The 25,512-nt window shown below is 39.7% G+C and overlaps 1 protein-coding gene across 3 annotated transcripts in view; it reads left to right on the top strand.

Annotated features, from left to right (window-relative positions):
• Positions 1 to 25,512, top strand: part of RPS6KA2 (ribosomal protein S6 kinase A2) — a 322,442-nt gene that overhangs the window by 255,207 nt on the left and 41,723 nt on the right. For all 3 annotated transcript variants that reach the window (XM_026109854.2, XM_064509229.1, XM_026109855.2), the window contains 4 exons: positions 780 to 868; positions 9,438 to 9,502; positions 19,232 to 19,334; positions 24,561 to 24,691. In XM_026109854.2, the coding sequence (XP_025965639.1) occupies positions 780 to 868; positions 9,438 to 9,502; positions 19,232 to 19,334; positions 24,561 to 24,691 (388 nt within the window). The remainder of the gene's footprint in view (positions 1 to 779; positions 869 to 9,437; positions 9,503 to 19,231; positions 19,335 to 24,560; positions 24,692 to 25,512) is intronic.

The raw sequence follows: 25,512 nt of genomic DNA, 5'->3' as shown, positions 1-25,512 counted from the left end.
ATGAAGGGTTGAAAATAATAGCGTGCATAATGAGTTTTTCAACGTGGTGTAAGGTCCTGCACAGCTAATCCCTTGCATGTGGATCTAAACTGGCCTTCAGAATGAATAGCAGGAAGTGAAATACTGAGAGAGCTTTGCAGAAGAAATGTATCTTCCTGTCCTTAATGAAAGACTGTCGTTATATACACACAAGTGGGAACAGTCAAATTTGTGCAGGACAGCTTATGTTGTATTGTTTCCAGAGTTTCAAAACCCTTCCTTTTCACATCTCCCATTCATTTAATGTTCAGTGCATGCATAAGTGTTTCAGGATTTGAGACTGATCCTTGCTTAATATCACATTTTTTCTCTGCCATAGAGAATCACCAAGGGAAGAGTTTCATTCCTTTTAATTGATACATGGTTTATCATTGTTTTCTTGAAGTTTTGTTTGTGTTTCCTGATTTCTCTTGATTCCTAAATTTATTCTAGCAAACTAAAAAGCTGAAAAAGTTTGCAAAGGAAAATGACCTCTTTGAGTAAATCTTTTGCAACCTATTCACAAGTCTCATGAGGTGCATTAGATCTACTTCTACCTCCAGTGAAACCAGCAGTAAAACTTTCTTTAACAGAACAAGATCAGGCCCTCAGTTTGTAATATATTTACGTAGTCATGCCTTTGGTGACCAAATGTGTGTGTCTGCCTGTCTCTGTTACTACAATTCCACTTTCTAAACCACAGTGTGATGGAGAGAAATTTTGAAAAATCTATTTTGTTTTCAAGTGTTGTGTTCTTTCAGAGCCAAGCTGGGAATGCCACAGTTTTTGAGCATAGAAGCTCAGAGTCTGCTGCGAGCCCTCTTCAAAAGGAACCCATCCAACAGATTAGGTACGAGTGTGCATTTCATCTGTGCATTTTTTGTTTGTGCTCCAGCTTGTAAGGTGGTGATCATTTCTCTCAGTTTATCTTCACTGATAGGTGTCCTTGTCACTATAAATGCATTTTGCATTCCTTCCCATCGTGCAGTAAATATGGAGCATTACTAGAGAAAATAGCAAGGAGTGCAGGCAAACCACTGGAATCCAAAGCATGATATTAGCTTGTATTTAATTTTTTTCAGTAAAGAGGGAGAGTAAACCACCAGCATTTACAAAGGATATAAGACAACTCCTGCATATCATAATATAGAGAACAGAGAAGAAGGGTATCTTTTTAATTCTCTATAACTTAGCTCTAAATCTGAGGCGAGCAGAGAAAGGGAGTAGAGTTCATTGTGTACTTTCCATTTCTTAGTACATTCCTGTGCTGTCTCATTTGGTTTACCGGGAACAATTTAATAGGCATTCTTCTTTGTTACCCTAAATGCATTATCTGCTTTTTTATGAAGGGTGTTTTCATCCTTCATTAATGATTCTATTTAAATGTGATAAACTGAAAGGATGTATTGGATCATGGATACTGTATCGTATATAGTATCTGTACCTTTGCTCAGGAGTTTTATTAAAAATTTATTGCGTTTGGCAAAGTCAAGGACTATGCCTGATGCATAATTTTCATTGATAATTTGGTCTTCAGTTTTTACATGGAAAAATAAAAATAGTCATATCAAGTGAACAATATCAAGATAATAACACTGTATTGTTTTTCATTTAAAAACCTTATCTAGTTCTGTGAAAAAGGTTGAAGGCTTTTTTCCCTCAGCTCTCTAATATTCTGCTGTGTTTTAGTGAAGAAGGGAAGACTAGGTTTCTAAAGGAAAGGGACAAACTGAGGTGGCAGAAGGGAATAACTCCAAAATACACATTTTATACTCCTCTTGGTTTCCTTTTCCTTTGTACCTGTGTTGAGTTTTTTTGTTTGTTTTTACCCGCAAATGTACCACCTATCTATACCCTTTCATTACTGCTATCCTCTACTCATTCATGTCTTACTATTTTTAAATATCCTTAAAATTTTTAAGTGTTCTGTTGATCTGTTTCCACATCCAAAGCAAATGCACTCCATCCCTGAGACTGCAGTACAATGTAGGTACACACCATGACTTTACATTTGCTAGCTCTAGCAGCCCAAGCCCTGTGACTGTGATGACACAACATATAGCCACTCTAGTTTTGATCAGGTCTAGTGTGATATTCTACACAGCTAATAATAAGATGCATGGGGTGTACTGGACAAATCTGAAAAACTGGAAGAAGAACTTCTGAAGATTCAGAATTCAGATGCCTCGCAAGAGGAGAGCCATGTTTGTCTGATAGTGTTGGAATAAATTTATTCCCTTGTGTAAACGTACTAGTCCAGAATAAAAATGATTTCCTATTGGAATAATCATCTATTTTTGAAGGAACAAGTGATTTATTATGCATCTGCCACACAACCAATTGTTAAGATAATTCTTCTGCTATCAACATCTTATATGATTGCTGGACATGCTTTGCTGTGTCAGCGCTCTTAGGTGGACATACGTTGCTTTAGAAGCTAAAAGGAGCTGTAAAAAAATGACCTTAGGAGAAGGAATAGAATTCTTGAATTCTGTAAACTGTATCATAAGAAGTGAACTGCTTGGTCCTATTTAAATACATATTTGACTGACATTGTCATACATGGAAATTTTGGCAGCTCATAAATGACTTTCTTTTAGGGAATAGCATAGATGGGTTCAGTATTGAGACTTGTGAAAAGCAATTTGCTGTTGTCTCTTGCAACTGTTTATGCTTGTAACATTATTTCAGATTGGAGAGGTAAGGCTAGAAAACAAAAAGCTAAATTAAGAAATAACGTGTCCTGAGATGTGGAAAGAGCAAGAAGTGTGAGAGAGATTTCTCTCCCTTCTCTTGCAGTACCCACATGGAGTTTCTCAAATGCTGGAGGTGGTACTGTTGAAGCTCTGCTACATACTGCTTTTGATCCTCTGTGCAGCAGTCACAGCATTAGCAGTCTGGCAGACGGCAGATAGCAAAATGCTTGACAACCCGTTTCTATCACCATCTGGCTGAGCAGTGGATCTTGCAGTTTCTAATACGTCCACGTGTGTGTGCACACACCTGTATGGGAGATGGCTGCTTTGCTCTGTGTCCTTGAGCTTCTGTTTGACCCTTTAACGTTCTGATAGCTCTGGCCACTGCTTCAGGTGAGGCAGCATGTGGGCCAAATGCTATTCCAGCGCTTTCTTTTTATACTGAGCAGCAGTGGACTGTGATGTTTTAGGTGAACGGATGTTTTCTGAGAGCTGGCAGCAACGCAGCAGGAGCCACTGCCTCCTGCAGAGGTAAGACACAGTGGCTCAGCAGTCTTCCAAGCGAGCCTGGCTCCTACGGAAGAAGACAACGTGGAGCAGGCAGCCCCTCACTCTGACCATTTTCGGTGCAGCCAGAGCCCAAAGGCCTTGCTTCACACAGGGGCCAGCCTGGCCGTCTGCAAAGCAGTGGCTCCCACCACCCAGAGGGGCTGAGCAGGAGGGGAGGCAGTCCCTCAGCATGGGCTGTGGCCCCTCTCCTCCTGGGGGACACCACAGGCCAGGCTGTAGTCCCCAAATGCCCACACAGCCCCCACGCGGCTCGGGGGAGCGCCACCAAAGGAGAGGAGCACGTTGCACAGGCAGGACAGGCTGCATGGCAGAAGGAGGGTGTTCGCCTGGGTTTTACCTCTTGATCTAATGGTAGCACTTAAAGCCTGATACTCCACAGAGGTGACAGTGCAAAAACACATTTTCTTAGTAAGTTGCAATTGCTGTCAAGCAATTTGCTTGACATTAGAGAAAATTAGAGTCTTGGGATTTCTGGGTTTAATCAACGTTCAGGAGAATAAGATGCTGCAGCAAATATGTTTCCACTCTGCAGCAAATATGTTTCCACTCTTCCCCTCTCTATTCTGATCTGCTGTTTCCTCCCTTACTCAGTCTCTTGCTCTTGCTCTGCTCTGCTCATTTTGTGGCTTCCCACAATCAGTTACCTGTGCAAAGGAGGGCTCCAGTGAAGTCAGTCAGAGTTTCTGGATGCTGATTGTTAAAAAAAAAGTTAGTTACTAGAACAGAGATTGAGTTGCTTAATTTTAGAAACCAGTCATGACAATTCTGGCTACCATATTGTCTCCACTTTAATAATGGGGAACTGCTGAGACTGAAGGTTTTAAACCTGAGGTTTGTTGAAATACTGCAAAGACTGGCGGAAGGGAAGAGATTAATTATAACACGAACATCCAAGGAGAAGAACCTAAAAGCACAACATAGAAGTAGATCTTAACATTTCAGGGATAGCAGTAGGGAGCTTGTGAAGGTTGTCTGTGTTTTAACAGACTGAGAACCAGCATGAAGGGTAATGAAAACAGACTTGCTGGTAATGAAAAAAGAAATACTTAAATGGTTGGTCTAAATACCGGACAGAAGTCAGTACATAAAAGGACCACTGTAGCGTTGTAGATTTTAGCTTTTTCTGGGAAAGGAATAATAGTCTGGAGTTAAAAGAAGGCTTAGGCATCCTGTTTTGAAAAATCTCTGGAAAATTAGTGAAGTGTGCTAAAATAAAGTGGCAATGATATTATGGATCAAACACTTGTTTTCAGTCATTGTTTCAGAAATCTGCAGATCTGAAAAGTGTTTGTATTTATTTCCTGAGTGTTTCTAACTCTGGCAAGTTGAAAGATACTGGTCTTAAAAATCACTTTATTCTGACTACCATTTTGTTTTTTGCCATTTGATTATGTTATTTTAATAAATAAAGGTAAAAGTTGAATACCTGTCTTAAAAATTTGTTTGGAAGCATTGTTTTGAAGCTTTGGACTATGAATGGAAAATAATGCTAGATACTCAGAAGATACTGGATAGATACTGGAGCAAGATACGCAGAAGAAGCAGAGAAGGAATTTAGTAATCCACTTTATCTGTTTCTACTTTTAAGTGTGGTGGCCATTAAAGTATTAGTGGTTTATAACAAATATTTTATAAATGGAAGGTCTTCCTTTCTTTGGCACCCCTTGTTATGGATACTGTGTGACCTTTTCTGAATCAAGCATCGTATGATCTATAAACTCTACTGTACAAATAGTCTGCAGTACTATGCAGACTGTAGTATGATAGTATTGCTCTTATTAAATACAAGAAATTACAGATTACAGACAAGCATAGTTTTAAATTCTTAAAATAGATTAATTGAAATACCCAGGCAAACAAGGAGTAAACATTTTGGGAAGGAAATGACACAATGAATAATGTTGGTTTATCACATTGCCAGTAACTTAGGCAACAAAAGGGTCTAATTCTCATTTACACTAAGGCTGGCATTTATTCATGTAGGTAAATGAACTTAAAGGAGATTTCAGGAACTGCTTACACCACTGAGCAGTATAAAGGTACAGAAACCATATAACTGAGAATTTTGGACAAGAAAGTATAAAGTAAAAGGATGTTCCAGTAGGTTCTGAGTAAAAGCGGAAGTAGTTATTGTTTCCTTAATTGCCTGCTCTCAGAGAAGATGTGTTCTGCTTTGACACATAGAAGACTTTATATTTCTGTTTTATGAAATGATGATGAGTTTTAAAAAACAAGTTTCTCCCTTGTCAGAGTGGCTGTGCGTCTTTCTTGTAAACCTTGGGAATAAGTTTTAAAACATCTGGCCCACTAAAAAGATTCTGAGGCTGCGGAGATGCTATAATTTTATTCTCTTAAACTAAAAATCTGGAAATTCTTTCTACTCATTTTGAATTCCCAAATAATCAGTTTTTAAAATTTGTCTGGCTCCCTTTTTCTACTTACTCCATTTCAAGGCTTACATTGTCCATAATGATTCAGTAATCGAAAATAATTACAAATAAAACATTCTACTGTTACTGCTTGCAGGCCCTTTTATTACAGGCATAAAACAATCTTCAGTAATCAAGTTCTCACTTATTAACATGAGGCTGCTTTTATATAAATCCTTGCACTCTATAATGTGTTTAATCTAGCAAATTGATCTCAAAGCATTATTTATCATGTTTCTCCTGGACCTCCTGGGGCTATATACATGTAGAAATACTTGCAGCCAGTAGGTTCTGATTGTACAGATTCTTCTTTAAAGATAGGTTAGGTTACAAAATTGGAGTAAAAGTACAGTTAAAAAAAAAACTAGAAATCTAGAGGAAGATGGAAAGTTTGTTTTGTGGTGTGCTGCACTTTTACAGTCTACTAAATTCTCATCTTTATTCCAAGATCTGTCAGTCCCCGTGAAATAAGGCATGCCAGTTGTGACCTCTTTTGTGCTTCTGTTTTCTCCATGAAACTACATCTCTTTCCAGTACCACCGTAGATTTAGACATGGTAGATGAATGGCTGAAATGTGCTGAGCTAATCTGGAGAAACTTTACCATTAACACTGGTCTCTAACTTCTCCCTTTGACTTCAGCAGCTGGGTCAGCGTCGCCCCTCTGGGCATGTCACAGAGCGTCCTCGAACACCCACTGGGGCCATGTCCCTCCTCCGCTTCAGGAGGAGTCGAGGCCAGATGCTGCTGCCTGGATCCAGAGCACACAGGCAGAGAGGGAGCTGTGGGCTGCGCCAGTAGGTCTCACAGTGGGGAAGAGCAGGGAAGACAAACTGCAGAGAGCACTGAACCTTCTCTGTGGTGCAAAACCAGCTGCTGTGTAACGAAAGTGCTTCACTCTTTGCAAAATTAGACTATTACCATCCTAAATGTCTTTAGTATGTTAACCTAACCAGAGATGGAGTCAAGCCATGGCATTCCTAACAGCATATCCTTTCTATGCCAGAACTCTGAGGTGGCCCCAAGCGGGAAATGCTCTTTTTTCAAACAAATACTCATGTCAGCCACATGCTACACTGCACACTGCAGTTCTCCACTAATACAGGTAGCTAGGGGTGGGCTTTTTCATTAGTTCTGAATTCCATGGCATTTATTGAAAAAAGGCATCAGCAGTTATGCTCAGCCTAGGAATGCTACCAGTAATTTACAATGCCTGAAGCCTTTATCTTTGTCCTTTTGAAATCAGTTTGGTGGTATGATTTCATCCTTACGTAGTAAAGAACAACTATTGCACATTACAAGGTTTCCAGTCACCACCACTGAACACAAGACATATCCATCACAGATATTTCTTCTCTAAAGAGTTACTTAGTGTAATTCTCTTCAAAGTAATTGTGTTGGTTTGATGTTTCCGTTGGCATTGCTAAAATCAGAACAAGCCTGCCATGAGTACTGAGTAAGGATTTTAGACTGTGTTTGGAAGAGTCATGCTAAGGAAGACAGAATGAGGCTTATTACTATCCAAATCTTAGCATTTTTTTATTCCTGGCATCAAATTCCATGATCCTAAGTACAAGTTTAGGCCACAGGTCTACCTAGTTCAGTACCCTGTGACCATGAGCAGCTGCCGAGGGGGAAGAGCAAGAAGAGCAAGCATATGTGATACCTTACCCATATTCTCTCCCGGTCTCCAGCTGCTTTATGCTCAGGTGGTTTCCTGAACCTTTTGTGGTTTGTGTTTCAGGTAATCTTCAGCAGATTTTTTTTCCACCTACTTGTCCTGTCTCCCCCTGAACTCATGTAAATGTTTTGCATCCACGTCATCTTTTTGCAAGGAATTCTACGTGTCACACAGCTATCTGTTGCATGGAGAAACATTACTCTAGATGGTTCTGAAGCTGATTCCTACTGCCGTCATTTAATGAGCAATGTTCTTCTAGTGGAAAGATGTGGAACAGCTAATCCCTATCCACCCATTCTAAACAATGACGATTTTGTAAAGCTATATCATACACCCCATCAGTCATCTGTTTCCAGGTTGAAAAGTCCCAGCCTACTCGGTCACTCCTAATAAGGAAGTCATTCCATGCCATTCCTTGTTGCCTTTCTATGATTTCTCCAACTTTAATATACCCTTTTGTAGGTAAGGAAATCAACTGCATTCTCTACTCAAGCTGGAGATGTACCACAGACTTTTAAAGTGATGTAGCAATGTTCTCCATTTTGTTCTCTATACTCTGAGATTTGATTTCCTGTTACGTTTTCATAACCCGCAGACCTCACTTCTGAGGGGGGATAGTCAGTTCAAAGCCCATAATTCAGTAGGCCAGACTAGAAGTATTTATCCTCATGTGCATCACTTACATTTGTCTATACTAGAAGATTACTAGATGGGGAAGTAATCAGAAGAACATTCTTTCTGAGTTATTACCCAGTAGGCCTGACAGACAACTCCGCATGTTATGTTCACAAAGTGTGTGTTTTTCATATCCGTTCATCAGTAAATATTAAGCAGGCTGTAGGAAGCCGTTCCTGATGAGTGGATTTTGACAAACATTGGTAATGTCTTGTACACAGGGAAAGCAGATGTCACATTTTACAAAAGCTGGATTTGATAATTTTTAAAACTGCTTGCAGTGTTGATCTTCAGGAAGTACAAATATTGTATATCAAAAGTTCAGTCCTCTGAGGTGATGAGTGCCCTTTGCAAGGTGCTTGTTAGTCCTGAGTCTTTTGGGAATCAAGGATGCTCAGCATGCTTGTAATGAAGGTGCTGAGCACCTTTCAGGAACTGGCTCCAAAATTGCAATGCAAAGCCTTTGCCTCCAGGTGTTATTTCTCCTACTGAAAAATGAAAGGTGCTATTAATAAAGGCAAATCAACCAAAAAAATGGCACTCTAAGTCATCTCTGACAGTTGTTTAATTATTACTGAACACCTGTTGGTTTCTGTGATGGCACTGAAGCAAACAAATTCGACTAGCTGAAAGGAATAAAAAAGGCAATCTTAAATGAAGACATAAGGCAAAAGCAATGAAAGAATTGGGTTCATTACTAGATCTCAAAGGAGTTTCACTAAATTTCCTATAATGTAAAAGAAATTTAACAGTATTATCAGTGAAGGAAAGGTAGCACTGACAGTGATGGTTTTGATACTAATAAAAATTTGAAGATGATATTTGAAAAGAGGGAAGCCAAAACCCCAAGTTACCTGAAATCATTTGGAGCCTTTTGATATTTTGAGTCTAAACTTATTTATAGTGCAGTTTTTCCTGCTCATGGAGAATGGGGGATTAGAAAGATTTCAAAGTCAGCTACAGAGACAAGATCTGTGGTTAGTGGCAGGAAGCAGCAATAACCTGCCAGAGGATCAGGAAGTCTTCTGGTTGCTCCTAGCCTCGCTGGCACATGCGCTGTGCCGCGGCTGGACCCTATGTCTCGCCTGAAGAGAGCAGCTAGTCAGACGTGGCATAAGCCTCATTAAAAAAAGATCAAACGCTCAGCCATTATATTTTCATTAATGAAGTGCAATTTTATGTATTTCTGGTAGTTTATACAGTTTTGGCAATTGTACTGTTCAAGCTTTTTGACCAGAAGAAATATTTAGATGGTAGCTTTGGCTTTGTCAGAAAAAAAGAAAGGATGGGGGAAGAAGTTTGGAGAAGAGGTGTCATGAAGCACTTTTCTAAGCATGCCATTATTTTGATTCTTTCATTCTCTTGTCAGGTGCTGGATTCGATGGAGTTGAAGAAATTAAACGTCACCCTTTCTTTGTTACCATAGACTGGAATGTAAGTGGAGCTGCATTATTACTTTTTATTTTAAATTATCTTTGCTAAATTTTTGAAGACTAGCTGTCATGCTTAAAAAAGAAAAAAGATTAAGTGATCTCTAATTTGGAGGACTCAGGAGCTAGAGCCTTTTAATGGATGCCTGTGTCTCTTGCATACATATGTATGTTTATCTGCATACCTGTAAATGAAGGAAATAGAAAGCTGCTTTCAGCATTGTCAGTTTTTTCTAACTTCTTGTCTCTGTTTTGTCTAATGGTCTGGTTTATCACAGTACTACCTGAGGCTATTTGCAGTGTTTCATAGAACAATTTCTGCATTCAGCTCTAATAAACGTGATATATTGATTGTGGGAGCTGGTTTGGAGTGAAAATAGGCAGCTTTAAACGAAAGAATTCCTGTAATATTTCAATTGCAGAAGAAAGCCAAGCTGAAGGACTGGGCTTGAAAGAGATACTCCAGAGGGAAACAGTCTGATACTCTGGGTCCCTCCATCTTTCTGCTTTTATATTCCGTATTAAAATACTTGTCCCTTCTCACTGGGTCTGGCAGGCTAGGCTAAATGCTAGATGTATGCTTTTGATGTCAGGGACTTCCAGGAATCCTTTTCTCTAGCCCCAGGTCCTCTCTTATACATAGCTGCTGGCAATAGCTGCAAAATGCTCCAAGACCTCTAGGCACACCTTTTTTCTAAACGCAGTGGTGCTCTTGGACTTGGGTGGCTATTTGCAGAACTGGTATAGCAGGCTGTACAACAGGTTGTGCTACTTTATGTCATAGGAATCATAAATCCTCCAAAAAGGTAGCTTTATTGACCCTCTTTTATCACTTTTGCCCCTAAGCGACTGTAGGCCAGGATCTGGCCCTTCCATTGTTTTTGATGGGAGCTACAGAAAAGCATAACATACATGAATTTTCAGAACAGTGATTTTATATCACTGAGTATACAAGCCAGACAGACAGAACAGGAAATAGCAACTTCTCTTACGAGTGGCTGGTGTTTTATTGAGGTGACTCATTAATTTAACATCAGCACTCAAAATTGGAAGAGCAAACATTTCATCAAATGTAAAATGGTTCTAATAAGACATGTCTGAGATGATTTATAAAATGGTAAACAAGGATTTATTTTATTGCTATCACTTACAGCTCATAAAGCTGACCATAGAGATTAGCTAACTGTTTGATTCAGACTTGCAACAGGTTAAACCTGCTCACATTTTCAGTATCAGATTTGTTCAAATCAACATATTTTTAGACAAACCTGGAGGCAAATACTTTTCGTTCTTGATCTGGGCATCTGCCAGCACATCAGAGCTTCTGTTTGCCAAATCCTTTAGAATTTTCTAGTCTAGTTTTACCTGACCTCTGTTGTGGTATTATATCTCTTTAATATTTGATCTGAATTCACAGATGAATGTTAATATAACAGGTCACATAAATGCAGTTCTTACTGTAAATTCTGGTAAAACATTATGAATGTATGTGACATGGCCATTCTCAAACTGTTGCCTGGGACTTTACTGTAAAGCTAATTCTTCTGTGAAACCACATTTTTTGGCACCCAAGAAGCTTTTAAAAAGCCCACAGAATCATTTATTTTGAAAAAAATCATGAATCTACTTTGGATTTAATGTTGGAAGAGTTGGCATGACTCATAAGCATGTTGCAGGATGATAAATAAAAGTTGAGTCTGAGATTTTCCTTTACAGCACAGCTGATTTCTAGTCCCATTACATACATTCTGGAGTCTAGATTCTCTTTCCTCATCTGCTTCTTACAAATCATAAGATTCTGTGTAAGGATTTTCCATTTATGAAAACATTAAGTGGGAGGTAGCATCAGCCCTATGGACATCTAAAGAAAAGTAGAGATTCCAGAAGAAGGGTTTTTTTTCTTATTGTCTGTATCCCTTTGATATCTCTGTAGTCCTCAGCTTTGCAATCAAAATAAATGCAGGTTAGATACCTACATCTTAATGTAACTGGGGACATTGGCAGGGTGACAGGGTTTCTCCTTCTGCATTTGCTACTGGGACAGCTCAATAACTCATCACAGAGAAATAAGGTGCTGCATCTTGGAAAAGTGTTCAGCAAGGTTCATTCTGGTCTGTGAGACCCCTCGTGACCACCTTGCCCCATGATGCTTGGTGATTGCCTCAAGTTTAGTTCTTTAAGGAGTAACTTTATGCCTGTCCTAGGGAGACTGTATAGTCCCCCATCATTTGAACAAGTTTTTACGGATAGGTTAGAGAAATGTCTACCAAAAACGGGCTAGGTGTATTTGAACATGTCTTGGAGCCAGAGAGGGAGCTGGATTTAACGGCCCTTTGATGTCTCATGTAGCCCTGTAACTTTGCTGTGGAATAGAGCTGTAAAGATCCATTTTGATCCAATGTAATTAGTGCTTATTGCACTCTCTTGGAGACAAATGTGTCATTATTACACACATCAGTTACCATCTTTATAATATATTTGTTCATTTAATCCTGATTTTACTATCACTCATGGAGATCTTGGGAAGGCCTGTGTCATTACAGAAGCAGTATTGTATGCATTTCAGAGCGATGTGAGCCAGCCTCAGCCAGAGCTGAAGCCAGGACTTTGCCTTATCGTGACGATCCAGCCAACTGTTAACAAGTTCTCCATGGACAGAAATAGAGCTGGGTCAGAGAACATAAGTGCCTCAGGCAGAGATGTGTGCTGTTGCAGGGAAAGAGTCTGGTGCTTTCACATTTTGTTCTTCCACCAAGTATGTCTTGCGTCAATTTGCAGGCAGTCAGCAAACAACAGTAGTGATGAGGCAGGATGTAAATGCTGATTTATACCATAATATATAAAGCTCTCAGTGTGCAAGAGGCAAGGTCTCTTGGAGAGCTTCTAAGCTACCTTGGCAGCTATGATAGACAGGACTGCTGCAACTGACAGCATAGAAACTTTAAGGGATTGTTGTAAAATCATGCTCAATCAAGAGCCTGCATATTGCCATGGATCAGAATGGGTTAGTGTCTTCTAGAAACCCAGTGCAAAAGAGGTCATTTGTTAAGCAAACTTTTTCCTACTGTAGGAATGATAACCAGGGAACAAACCACCAGGTTGTTTCATCTCAGTTTAGAAAAATGTTCAAAATAGAAATGAGAGTTAACTGCTTCTTTCCAAGTTCTGTGTGATGTCTGAATATCACAGCAACATTCATCAGAATCACAGAAAGAAATGTATAAATCAGATCTTCATTTCACAGTATTGTCAAAGCTGTTCTCCTGGGTTTTGGATTAAGGATTGGTTACTGCCTTTATCACTGAAGCAAGTGTCTACCTGTTGGAGCTGTCCATTTCCCACTTTTTTCCCATCTTTCACTGTCTTAAAACAGACACAACCAGACACAGTGTCTGGTTCAGATGAAGGCAGCTCACAGAGTGGAAACAGCACACACACTGTAAAACAGAGCCCTGTTACGATGCTGCAGACGGTCATGGCAAGCACAGTAGTGCTGATAACATATGACCATTGCATGTAAAGGCAGTAGGTGCAATCCTGGAAAACACAAGCGTGGCCAGAGGACGATCATCTTCCTCCTATCACTTTCCACCTCGTGGATATAACTGCTTTATGCCGTGTTCCAGGGTGCTGTTCTTCAGGACAAGTCTCCAGTCACTCTAGGTTTAACTTTTATTATGTAAATAGCACTAAATGAACTATGGACAACTGATACAGAGTATTTATGCCACAACTAAATTGTGGCAGATGCTAATCTCTGAAAGAATGTCATTTTTACTGCTGTTGTCACCGACTAACAAAGCCCTAAAGCCTCGCTTCCTAGAGTGAAAAATACATGACAGTTTCTGCAAATATTAGTCTTACTGCTCTAAGGCATTTAGTAAGCCGTTGTGACACAAATTAGGTAGATCCTATATTAAGTGAATGGACTGTCTTTCATGATGAAGGCTGGGATTCTTAGGAAGGAAATTAGATGTCCAGCTCCTTCATACATGTTTTGCATGCTTACTACCATGCATCCTTTTTCTCCCTAAGACAAGCAGACCCGAATGGAGTCGGACCTCAGGTAAATTTAAATCACCGCTACCTTAGAAAGCACAGTCTGGTCCCTCATTTTTTTTAGTACTGTTTCTTCTGGCTTTTCACCGAGTCTATGTCTATGAAATCCCTTTGTACAGGCTGCGATCAGAGAAGTGAGACATTAATGGTAGTTTTTGTTTAGGATAATCCAAGTGACGAGCTAAATTGCAACTGAAGAAGATGACATGCTAGAAAATGAACTGTCTTCCGTCAAATAGAGCTGAGAGAAAGAGTGGGAAAAAAGTGGACTCAAGTTCTATTATTTCCTTCAATATTAATCAGAGATCAAACTAAACTAAGAATGTGCATTATTTAATTGCAGACTTTATCAACAGCAAAACTTAATCGCAAGGTCTGAATTCTGCTAGCTTTTCTATCATTTACAGACAATAGCATTGTACTATTAACCTAAGAGAGGACAAACATTTTAAAGGGTAGTTCATCCTTTTGTCTGCCTATTGGATTTACCATGACAGGTATATGTATCAAGGGAGTTTATTCTCACACTACAAGTGCGTCAGTGTGGAGGCCAGCATCTTTCTATTTCTAGAACATGCCTAAAGAGTAATGAGTTCTTCATCAAAGAAACTCAGTTAAGGGAATGATTTAAAAGTTTTTAATTAAATTAAAGCATTTTCTTTTTCTTGATATTTGCCAGGCACATGTAGAAGGCATTTACATCTGTGGGTTTTTTAGGCATGCATTTTTTTAAAGATAATGATAAATTAACTGCTTATAAATAACAAGGGACCAGGCGCTTGTCCCAACACTTGATGACGAGTCTCCTTGGTGTATTACTTGAGTTCCAGCTCAGACAAAGCTCATGGCAGGGTTCTGATCATATATACATATATGAGCAAAATCCACAGGCAACATATATTAAGAAAAGGTCATTGAAAATAATTTTCGCCTTGTGGGAAAATCAGTTATTTCAAAACTTTTTGATCCCAAATCAGAAAGGAAGTCGAAATACCACATTTTATGGTGGATTGCGAAGTTCCAGAAATAAATTCAGTTTGAAGAATTTTTACTTCTGTATTTTAAACTAAAGTCTTTACATTTTGACTTTGCAAAACAGGAGTGTTTCAGTGCAGGCTGGTTCAGCATTTGCCTGCATCTGTCTGAGCTGCCACAGCACTATGTGGATATTATAGTGTGTGCTTTTATCTCCATTCTCTGCTCTGAATTTGGCCCGTGGGCTGCAGTATGTTCCCCTTGACACATACTTACATATGGTCCCAAAGAGGCTCTGTGGGAGTTCAGCCAGAAGAGGGAGAGTGAGTCCCATCACAGGAGGTACAGGTGAATCAGAGGAATCCCAGTGCACAGAAGAGGAGGAGGAGGATGCAGTTTTCCACTACAGCTAAACTGAAACTACAGTTAGTTGCCACCAGAAGTGTGGTGACATGCCTCTGTTCACCCCAGCTACATCCCCTCTCCATCCTTACACCATCTCTGGCTCTTGTTTGGCCCCAAGATGAATAAGTTCATCAAGTTAAACCAGTAGAAAGATAATTCTGTAAAAATCCTGGCATATGGCATTGTCAGTGAATACCGGTGCTTGCACAATGCAAACAGAGAAAGCAAGTGGACTCTTGGTAGCAGCTAACCATTAGATTGGCCAGGCTACAATGAGAAACAGCATCTTCATAGCAGGAGGTACCCAGCGCTAACTGCCACAGATTGATGCTAAACTGATCTGAAACAAATTTGAAGAATTTAATTTTGGCATTTAGATAGAACTTAATCAGTAAAACATCTTTAATGAAAAATAACTGACTGATACTGTATAGGGAGTAGCTTTTTGTGACTGATATGTTCATATACAATGTTTTGTTGATTGTAGGCTTTATTTCTGTCACTTGTCAAAGCAAATGCAGTTTTAACAGTCTTTTTATCCTTTCATCAAAAATACCTGTGGACATCAAAATTTCTATGGACATTATAGCAAAAAAGTCTGTATTCTCAAAACAATCTGGGAGTTTAGACGCTAAGAGTGTGTCACACTGCTTGAGAACTGTTCTGATTAATTCATAGATATTTATTAATATGAAGGTACCGATATCTAAGTCTCAGAAGGATGTGAGGGGTTGATAAACAGACAGAAGCATGGATATGTATCCAAATGCAAATATGTAAATCAGTACGGTCACACCTTGGAGTTCATCACCCTCATTCTGTGGATTTTACACCCCCTCTGCACAGTTTTGGGATCTGACAGCCCTGGATGATGCATTATGATTCCTGACCTGTCAGTTACGTCTTTTTGTGATAAGTCAATGCAGTGGCCAGTTTAAAAGAATGGATGGGATGTTGGGGGGTTATTCTTTACTGAGAGGGAGAAAGAAGTTACATAAACAGTAAGAGATTAAGGCCTAAGCAATAAATTTTTCCTTTCTGCATGTGGAAGTAGTATGGAAGAAAAAGAAATTCTTCAGTTCTTTATACCTCTGCAAAATAATATACACATAATGATCTTGAACACCCAACTTGAAATGTAAAAGCTCCAGTAAGCACTAACGTATACAAGGTCCCTTTCAAACACGAAATAAGATGCCCCAAATAATAGCTCAGCTATTCAAACCGGGATTCCAAATGCCCAGCCCTATTCCCATTCAAGTGATGGATCTCCCAATGATTTGTCTGTACAGAGCCAGGGCTACAGTGACTTAGGATCTAGATAACTGTTTAAACTTTGCCAGAAGCCATATGAGGGCCTGATAGAAACCATCAAAGGCAAGATTTCAAACTTACCTTGCCATGTCATTTGCCACTCTCATTGGTTTCTGTTGAAGGAGATCAAGGTGGTTCATCAGCCCTGAATAATTCTGGGGACATAAGAGGTAATAGGATAACACATTTCTCCTAAAATTTGAAATATTCAGATCCTCCAGGAGATTTGTTCTCTGTTTGTGTGGAAAACAGTGGCTCTGATTTTTACTGTTTTCTCAGGGCTGCTTATGTCTAGTTCTATATTACAATCTCCAGGATAAGGGTGTTTTAAAGGAAGAAGCGTTCTGCTTGCAGCAACCCTTCACATTTAATTGTGTTGGGCTGCTGTATGCTTTAGCTTGCTTTAGTGAATTGGCTTCAGTTGTAGTGGTTTGCCCAGAGAAGAGGAGCCAGTGTGGGATGGCAAAGCCCACAGATGATACCGCTCTGTTTGTTCTTGTTCCTCAGTGATTTCGTTTGGTTACTTGATTCAAAAGCTTGGCGACAGAAATATTTTAGGCAGTTTACCTTTTGCTGTCCCTAATCATCTGGTCAGAAACACCAGAAAAAATTTTTATCACTAATGGAAAAGGAAATAGAAAATGCTATCATCTGGGTTATGTTCAGGGTAGGTTCCTTGCCCTCATTCAAAAAAGTTCTTTGTTTCCATCCCCTCCCAACGAGCAAGTTTGTGATTACACATCTTTAGGTGGTATGTGACTCATGATGAATCTTAAATCTCTCCTTAGTAGTGGAGGATGTGGCTTAGGGATGCAAAACATGAATGTAGCTCCAACAGCATTTAAGAAACTACAGATGAGGGGAGAAATTAAGAAGTCGAGGAGAATATGGTTACGATAATCAGAAGAGAGTGCAGTTCCTGAATGATGTACAATTCTAAAATGTTTCCCAATTTTTGGACCTCACAGGATGTGGGGTGCATTTAATTCAGGGAGGAAGCATGTGTGTGCAACCATACTGCTATGTGCAGTAAAAGAAGTGCAGTTGTGTATCAGGATAAGTAAAGGGAAGCTGAAGGCAAATAGATTTCTCAAGGTAAAATCCTAGCAACAGGAGAACCTTCAGAAGGTACTGAGTTATCTTTTAAACTTCTGTGTAGACAGAAAAATGCATACGCTAATTACTAGGTTGCTACTTTTCAGTTGGTGAGTGACACTTCCTGCTTAAAATTGCAATTGGCTTTTAATTATTGGAAGACTGGCTTTCCATTGTGGCTTACAGCAATTATTCATTTCTTTTTCTCTCAGAAGATACAGAGCAGTTTTACGCAAGCAGGAACTTTTTATGGTGAAATGGCCATTAATTATTGCAGCGTCATTTCCAGCCTCACCATTCCACTTTTCCAAAGAATCATAATTCAGCCACAAACATCTGCTTTATGCTAATGCTAATACTATGCTACAGAATGTCCTGCCTCAAGAACCTTTATTTATCTATGCAAAATGAAGTTTAAATTATGTTGATGTGTATATATCTTAGGTTGACCACATGCTTTATATTATAGAAGTTAATTCACCGCAAAAACCACAGTTAAAAAGAATCTTCCTGCATGCAAAGAGTTGGACAAGCATGTATTAATCTCCATTAAATATTTCAAAAAATCAGCTCATTATGAAGTTGTTTTAAGAGTTAACCTGAAAATACACATTGCAGTCAGTCATAAAATTGAACACTCAAGCTCTTATTGTGGCTTGAAGGTTGAAAAGAAACATTGTATTTTTGCTCAGGCATGTTAATTATTGAGGGCTGTCTGTTGCAATTAATTCAGCCCTTTGAAATCTGAGAACAAAAGTATTGCTAGAAAGGGAACACAGCCTAGGGACTGAAACATGGGGCAGGGAGTCAAATCGGAGTTCTGCTCCCCGTGCTGCCATCAGCATGATGTTCAGTTTTGGCCAGTTCAAACAGAGATCACAGAAATCAATAGCAGTCTTTCCATTAACCTCTGTAGGCTTCGGATCAGATCCAGACATATTGTGCCTCAGTTTATTCATCTCCCTGAGTGTCCGTGTATATTAATGCTTGCAAAAGAGCGCAGTGAAGCAATTTGTTAAGCATTGGTAAGCACAAGCATTTGTAAAGAGTCCACAAGATGCATGGTACTGAAGTTGGTGTATTAGCACACGTCTATCGTGACTGTTATTTACATCATTCCCTGTGTGCCCCCTCACTCCACAGCACAAACTCACTTCTATAGCCATGCTTATCTGTCTTATACCTCCCTCTGTTCCTTAATTTTTTCCTTGGGTTTGCTCCTCTGCTCAAGGAATGCTTAGGACTTTAACATGACTCCCCACCCATCTGCAGAGCTTTCTTTCTACCTCTTTTTGGTGGGAATTTGATCTAATCACCTCCCCTCTCAGCTCCCCTTCTATTTTTCCAGATATGTCAATAGAAGAAGTCTTTTGTTTAGGTTGTGAGCACCAGGCAGCAAGACTTGTTGCTCAGTTCAGTTTGGCAGGGTGTCAAGCATATTGCTAGTTCTTGACAAATAATAAATGCTAAAACAGTCACCATTTCCCAGTGTTCTATGTGCTGATTGTTGCTGCCTTGCTGAACTCACCCGTGCACAGTTTCCTGGTGTTACCAAGGCAAATGCCAATCCTGCCCTGAAAGGCCAGTGAATTTCCAGATGCCCCAGCTGGAATATTGTGTCAGTCTACAGACTAAATTTTTACTTGAAACATCTGTGTTTATATCCTGGCTTCTCATAACTAAAAACTGCAGAGATCATCCAGGGCACAGATTTTAATCCTGCTAGTTAAGCGGGAGCCAGAGCTATGGATACATCATCATCTTCCTCAATCCTGCAAGTATAGCACATGGCTCACAAAGGACACCCTAAACAAAGCATGGGAACCTATCTTCACATACAGAATGTTGTTATATTGTTAACTGTGATCTTTTCTGGTTTTCGTAGAAATTATATAGGAAAGAAATCAAGCCACCTTTCAAGCCAGCAGTGGGACGGCCAGAAGACACTTTTCATTTTGATCCAGAGTTCACATCTCGGACCCCCACAGGTTAGTAAGATGGCACGTGGTTAATAGATCTTCTTAGTGAGGAAATTCATTCTTCCTTTCTTCCTCATTCCAACTGAATCAAAGAGTCTGATCACCTGTGGGATTGGTGGGTTCTGCAGTATCCAGCTGGAAGCAGAGTATTCTGCATTTCTAAGGAAAAAAGCTCATAAACATTTTACCAACTTCACATTGATTATGTCTCAGGAAGGACAGGTCTCACATTTTTTATAGCAAAAATAACCATTGATTGGTTATTTAGTGCTATTGTTGCTTAAGTTAGCTGAATTTAACTGTTTTTAATTAGATCAGCTTCAAAGAACTTTGCATCTCTGCAAGTTACTATGTAATTATATATGCCATAGATGTTCTCTTTAATTATGAAAATGCTTAGACTACAGATCGTTGGAAGTTGATACGTGGTTAACAGTGGTGGATAATGAGCAAGTTCTCTGATCAGTGGAGTTATGCCAACAAGTAGTTTGGCCCACAATGTTTAGTAAATGCTTGCAGTGAGAATGCTGTTCTTATAATTTCCATATATATATAAATGAAGGTGATTATGGCACAAAACTGTCTCTTTCTATGGAAAATAAGAATATCAGTAACCTCAGAATAGTAATCATCTCAGTTATAATGTTGCCTCTTTCTAAACACGAATAAGTTACATTTCTGTTCTGCTCTTGTTATCCTCCTGTAAAATAGTACCTAATGATACCCTCTAAAGTATAAAGATGCCGCTAGCCACTGTTTATTAAAGCACTTTGAAGATGGCAAGTGCTATAAATATTACATAGTATTGTTATAATAACCAAGTTGTTATAACCAAGTAATAATAACCAAAGTATCAAGATTCAGCCTTCAAACTCCCCCAGAATTATTCTAGTAAGAGTAAAGAGAGTTGAGTTTTTATTAAGGTAAACCCTGTATCACGGCACGTGAATCAGAGCTGCAGTTTGATTTAGTTTTCATTCAGGCTCATCATGGTCTGTCTTCAGCCTTCTCTTTAGAACTAGCCCAAACCTCTATTCAAAGCTCAGCTCAAACCCCCTTTCATGGGGTAGGAAGCAGTGGTACCTAGTAAAAAATGTTATCACTCTTAGTTCCTAGTTTTTTGGTGAGGATGCACAGACTTTCACAAGCCATGAGAAAAGTTACAGTTCTGCTTATTTGGCTCCAAGTGGAACATCCACCTATCTCCAATATACGTTAGTGGTGTTCTGGTATCCCTACCCTACTGCGTGGAGGCAAGTGATCTTTGGATACTAGACATTTCACAACTGATTTTAGCTTTAATTCAGATTTCAGAGGAACCCATATGCCCTTTTCTCTGAAACATTGGAGACTGCAAGTCAGTCTGCTCTTGTGAGAGCTGTAGGCCAGTGCTGCCCCGGAGAGTCTCAGAGAAGCACTGAGTGGATTGCTTTGGAAGTTCACACTCCATCAGTTTTACTGTCATGAAAACCTTTGTACTTCATGCATGGGCTGACATACTGGATTACATTTCATACTGTACAAGCTAGTAGTATTGCCTGATTCAGTCTGATATTTCATACAAAACACTGACTTGAAAGATTGTCATAGGATGGGGATTAGGGTGGGGAGATGATCTGCTCTGATACTGTTTCATGCTACTATGGAAAGCAGCCTGAGAATCAAACCCTATAATTTCAAAATAGATGTAATGGCAAGCATGAGTTCCTTTACTCCTCCAGAGTGGTAAAAGGCCCTTGCAAACTGACAGCATGTGTTCTGTAGCCCCTGGGCTCTCCAAACACAGCCTGGGTCTGTTTTTCTTTGCCTGCCTACACTGAGGGCCTTGCTGTGATTCCTCAGTGAAGTCCAGTCACATCTGCAACAGTCTTTGTCCTAGGGCCATCTCTTTGCTAATGCCAGTGCTGCACTGAAAAATTGCACCACAATGGGGAGAGAAAAAGAAGTAATCAATCCCCTTGTGAAGTTTTGGGTTGTCTGGGGCCATACAGTTGCCTGAAAAGGTCAGTGAAGGAAGGCTTAGGAGATCTGAAAGAGAATGATTTAATGCGCTTAATGTAGCATTTCACTTCCAAAGATCTGGATTTAAACCTTGCCCTGATCACAAATGACAATGTATTTGTAACTTAGTGAATGTTGACTGGCTGGGCTGACCAGGAGGGGAGAATATCAGAAGACAGTGTTGTAACACTGGCACACATTATCATTCCAATGGAATCAAACAAGAACCCTTTCTATTTTGTGCTTATTTTGTCATGACATAGGCCGCATGCAAGCTCACCCTGTCACTGAGAACATACCCAGACAAAAAGCACTTTAATAATAGCTTAGGTTTCATGATGATAATGCAGTTGTTGAGTTTTAATTAAGCTGTCAGAAAGATATTAACAAAGAAAGGCAGAAATATATACAGTCACTTTGCAGTCTGTCTTTATGAATGAGTTCTACTTTTGAAAACAGCCTTATATCAAAGTTTTGGCTCCAGTAACTTGCCAGTCTAGTAATTTGCTGTGTCACAGAAATCCTTCTTTAACCAGAGGTTAAAACAGCTTTCCATGTATTCCTAATCTCTGCTCTGAGCATGCAGATGCACTTTCTGACATTGTCAGTTCATCTCTATAGGCACAGTTTCACAGCATTTTTTCTCAAGGATTCATCTGACTTGAAGAGACACTTTTTCTGACCATATGTTTCCCAGGTCCACTGCTGTGGATTCATTTGTGCTGAATCAGCTGTTTATGGCACCTCACAGAGAACAGGAGACTAAAATGACCCAGGTTAAAAATGGCTGTTTGAACAAGGATCAAACCGAGATCATTGTGGTGATCCAACTTACAGTGCAATCCACAAATGGTTGTACTGTTGTAAGTAATGGGGGCAGTGGGCTGTAACAGGGAGGTGGGAGTAACAGGCAGGCACATCTTTGTCTGGCTTTACTGCTGAGAAAAAGAATGTGAAATTTCACCTCAAGTATCTAAATTTGCTCTTCTGCAAGTAAGATAATAATGCTTGCTAACCCCAGTGAAGTAAATCATTTAAGATTTATGAGGCCTTTGGAAATCCTCTAATGTAAGATGCTCTAATGGGACAAAACATTCTGACTTCCACAGTTAGAAATATAACCACTATACAAGATCAGCGCTTGAGTGTGGGTCTAACTCAGACATATCAAATGATTCTGGATTTATCAAGACTAGAAAAACTATTTAGATTTCATAGCTTATTAGATATCGCATTTAATTAACATGATTTAAACATGATTTTGCACTTGGCACAGGTGTTTTAGAGATATGTTCATGCAATGGGCATATCAAGTCAGTGGTGATCAATATTTGATATGGAAAACCAAATAATCAGTAGTTCTTTTACATTGATTGATAAAGAGATCAGCTGTGAATTATGAAGGAACAGTTACTTCCAAATAGAAATGACCTAGCACTTACAGTTTGGAGCTGAATCATAACTTTTCTAAAGTTCAGATTTGAATTAGTCTCATTCCTGTTTCAAAACATGCATTCTTTTTCTTAATTAATCCAACTCGGAAAATTACTGTAGTATATATGCCACTGTAAGAAGTACCCAGTGATGCAAGAGGTCTGGTGTGATTCATCCCTGCATTTGCAAGAACAGTGCCCATCAATACACTGAGATAAACAAGTAGCCCACATCATTTTACCAAAAAGCATGTTTCTCCACAAACACTGGAGAGAGATCTGACTTGCTGTGCTTATTTCTGACTTCCATCAAAGTTGAAGCTGCTTTGTAATGAGATACAGAATTAGCTGCAGTCTGTGTTTCTCTAATTACTGGACAGATCATTTATCTTCACCATGTTCTGGTTCAGGACTATTCTGAGTATCTTTCCTCTATTCAGTTGATGAATAGACTTATAAAGAGAATGTCCACACATGGAAATACTTACATTCTCACGTATTTTCAGGACCGCAAGCAGTCCTCAATCCTCCATGCCATTCCCCTTGACACTAATGGGTGATGCTGATGGTGTAGGCAGATGAGTCAGATGTAAGGTTCAGAGGGGGCGTATTCTCTTTAGTCTAGTGAGACTGGGTATTTACACACTCCCTACAAGGAGACAGCTTTCTACAGGAGGTTTAGCTCTTAACCTTGCCATGGCAAATCATATTTTGCACTGGAAGAATATGAAGGAAAAAATATCAGAAGAACAAATAAAAGGTGAGAGAATTTGAGTAGCACAGGTTTTATAATTACCCATCCAGCTACCCAGGAATGGTTTGCAAATACTTCTCTTACTTGCTTATGAAAATACGTGAGACAAAACATATATTGGGGAGAAGAGATCTTTTTAAAGCTTTTCAAAGCTTTCAGTAAAGTGCATCTCTTCCTGCTTTGGCAGGATTTTTTTTTTTTTTTTTTTTTTTTTTTTTTTTTTTGCTGAGTGGTGGCATAGGTACCAGGAACTGCTCTTTAGTTGTTTGATTCTAAAGGTAGAATAATTCAGACCTCCATTCACTCCTTCCCTTGTGTTTTCCATGGGCCAGGGAAGGAACAGGGAGAAAATCTCCATGAAGGTTGTTTAAGACACCTCCAGCTATGTCGTTGCCCTGGGGACATGTGTACTGGCCTCTTCCCTGGAGTAGGCCACAGCTTCTAAAGCTGTTCCTGAAAGATCCGTATGAGGCCAGGAGCCACCAGTAGAGGACCATCATGCTTCTACTCTTGCTTCAGATTTTTTTGTCCTCTGCATTCTCCTGACCCAGACAACATAACACATAACCCAGATAGCACTTCAGTCTTTGTAATTTCTGTAGCCAAGGTGTGCTGCACAGGAAAGATAGAGCAGTTTCCAGCTTTTTTCCACTCCCCAGAAAATCTCTCCTGAGCCAGAGGAGGCCCTGCCTTGAGCTGTCCCTTCTTTCTCCTAGCCTGGCCAGCCTGTGCCTTCTCTCTCTACAGAGACTCCTGGCACATGCAGTGCTTTGCATGAAAATGAAAATGCAATGTGAAAAGAACCTCTCTGCTCATGAGGAGAGATCCTTGCAAACAATATCACCCCACTGTTCTCCCTTCCCAGGAAAGGGAGGGAGAAAGTACATCAAATCTTGATATGGAGGTAGATTGTATTCACATGTGTCTACCAGTTTAGCAGGATTTGTTGCTGACTAGCAGGGATGATTTTCTCTGTTGCACGTGCTGTGCTATTATTTTCTGGTCTTTTGTTGAGCTCATGAGGTAATTTTCTTCTTTCTCCTACAGATTCCCCAGGCGTTCCTCCCAGTGCCAATGCTCATCATCTTTTCAGAGGGTTCAGCTTTGTTGCCTCGAACTTGGTGCAGGAGCCAGCCCAGCAAGATGTACACAAAATCACAGTTCATCCAATTGTACAGGTACTGATGCTGATGTTACACTTCACATTTGATGGGCCGAGACATATGTGCATGTTACATTTAAACTGTGAGGCAGTTTAAATTCTCACTAGTACTTCACAGCTCTCCAGCCATCATCTGTTTATATGCAGCTTGGAGGAGGTGGAAAATGAGAATTTTTTTCCCAAAGGCTTTTATGTTTATGCTCACAATCTCCATTGCCTTTACAAAGGAAAGAGAAACCATACCTTTTCACAAGTAAGATGAAAAGTACTTCCTAGTATCTGGAACACTATTCTAGTTGTGCATATAGGGCAAGTAATGAAGTGTTTTTCAGTGAATGCCTGTCATTCTTAGTAGTTTTGTCTTGGAATATGTGATGCAGTCTGCGTTGGCAGAGGGACCTAATGAACTACTGCTGTAGACTCCCACAGATGTGGAGCCCAAGCTCCCAGGTCTGAGGAGGTTACCGTGTTCCTCACGCTATTGCACAAGAGCCTATGTGTACTTGCATAACCCCGAGTAGCTTGATGGAGGAAGGACAATTACCAGACACTTCATTCTTTGCTGCTATTCCCTACAATATGCTCTCCAGTTATTGCAATTTGCTGCTAATGTAGACCAGAAGTAATTGCTACAAATTGTTCAATACATTAGAGGAGCTGTGAATCAGGAGAGAGAACTGTGCTGCTCAAAGATGTGCTCAAAAGGAAGTTCCTCTGTTACCCACAGCAAAAGGTATACATGCCTTAAGGGGAGAATCCTTGCCTGAGGTGTCAGCTTTCATCACTATTTTAAAAATTTGTACTTTACAGTGGAATATGTTATATTCTTTAAGATCC

The sequence above is a fragment of the Dromaius novaehollandiae genome, chromosome 3, assembly GCF_036370855.1.
Source record: "Dromaius novaehollandiae isolate bDroNov1 chromosome 3, bDroNov1.hap1, whole genome shotgun sequence".
NCBI classification, from domain to species: Eukaryota; Metazoa; Chordata; class Aves; order Casuariiformes; family Dromaiidae; genus Dromaius; species Dromaius novaehollandiae.
This window is presented reverse-complemented; position numbering and strand designations above follow the sequence as displayed.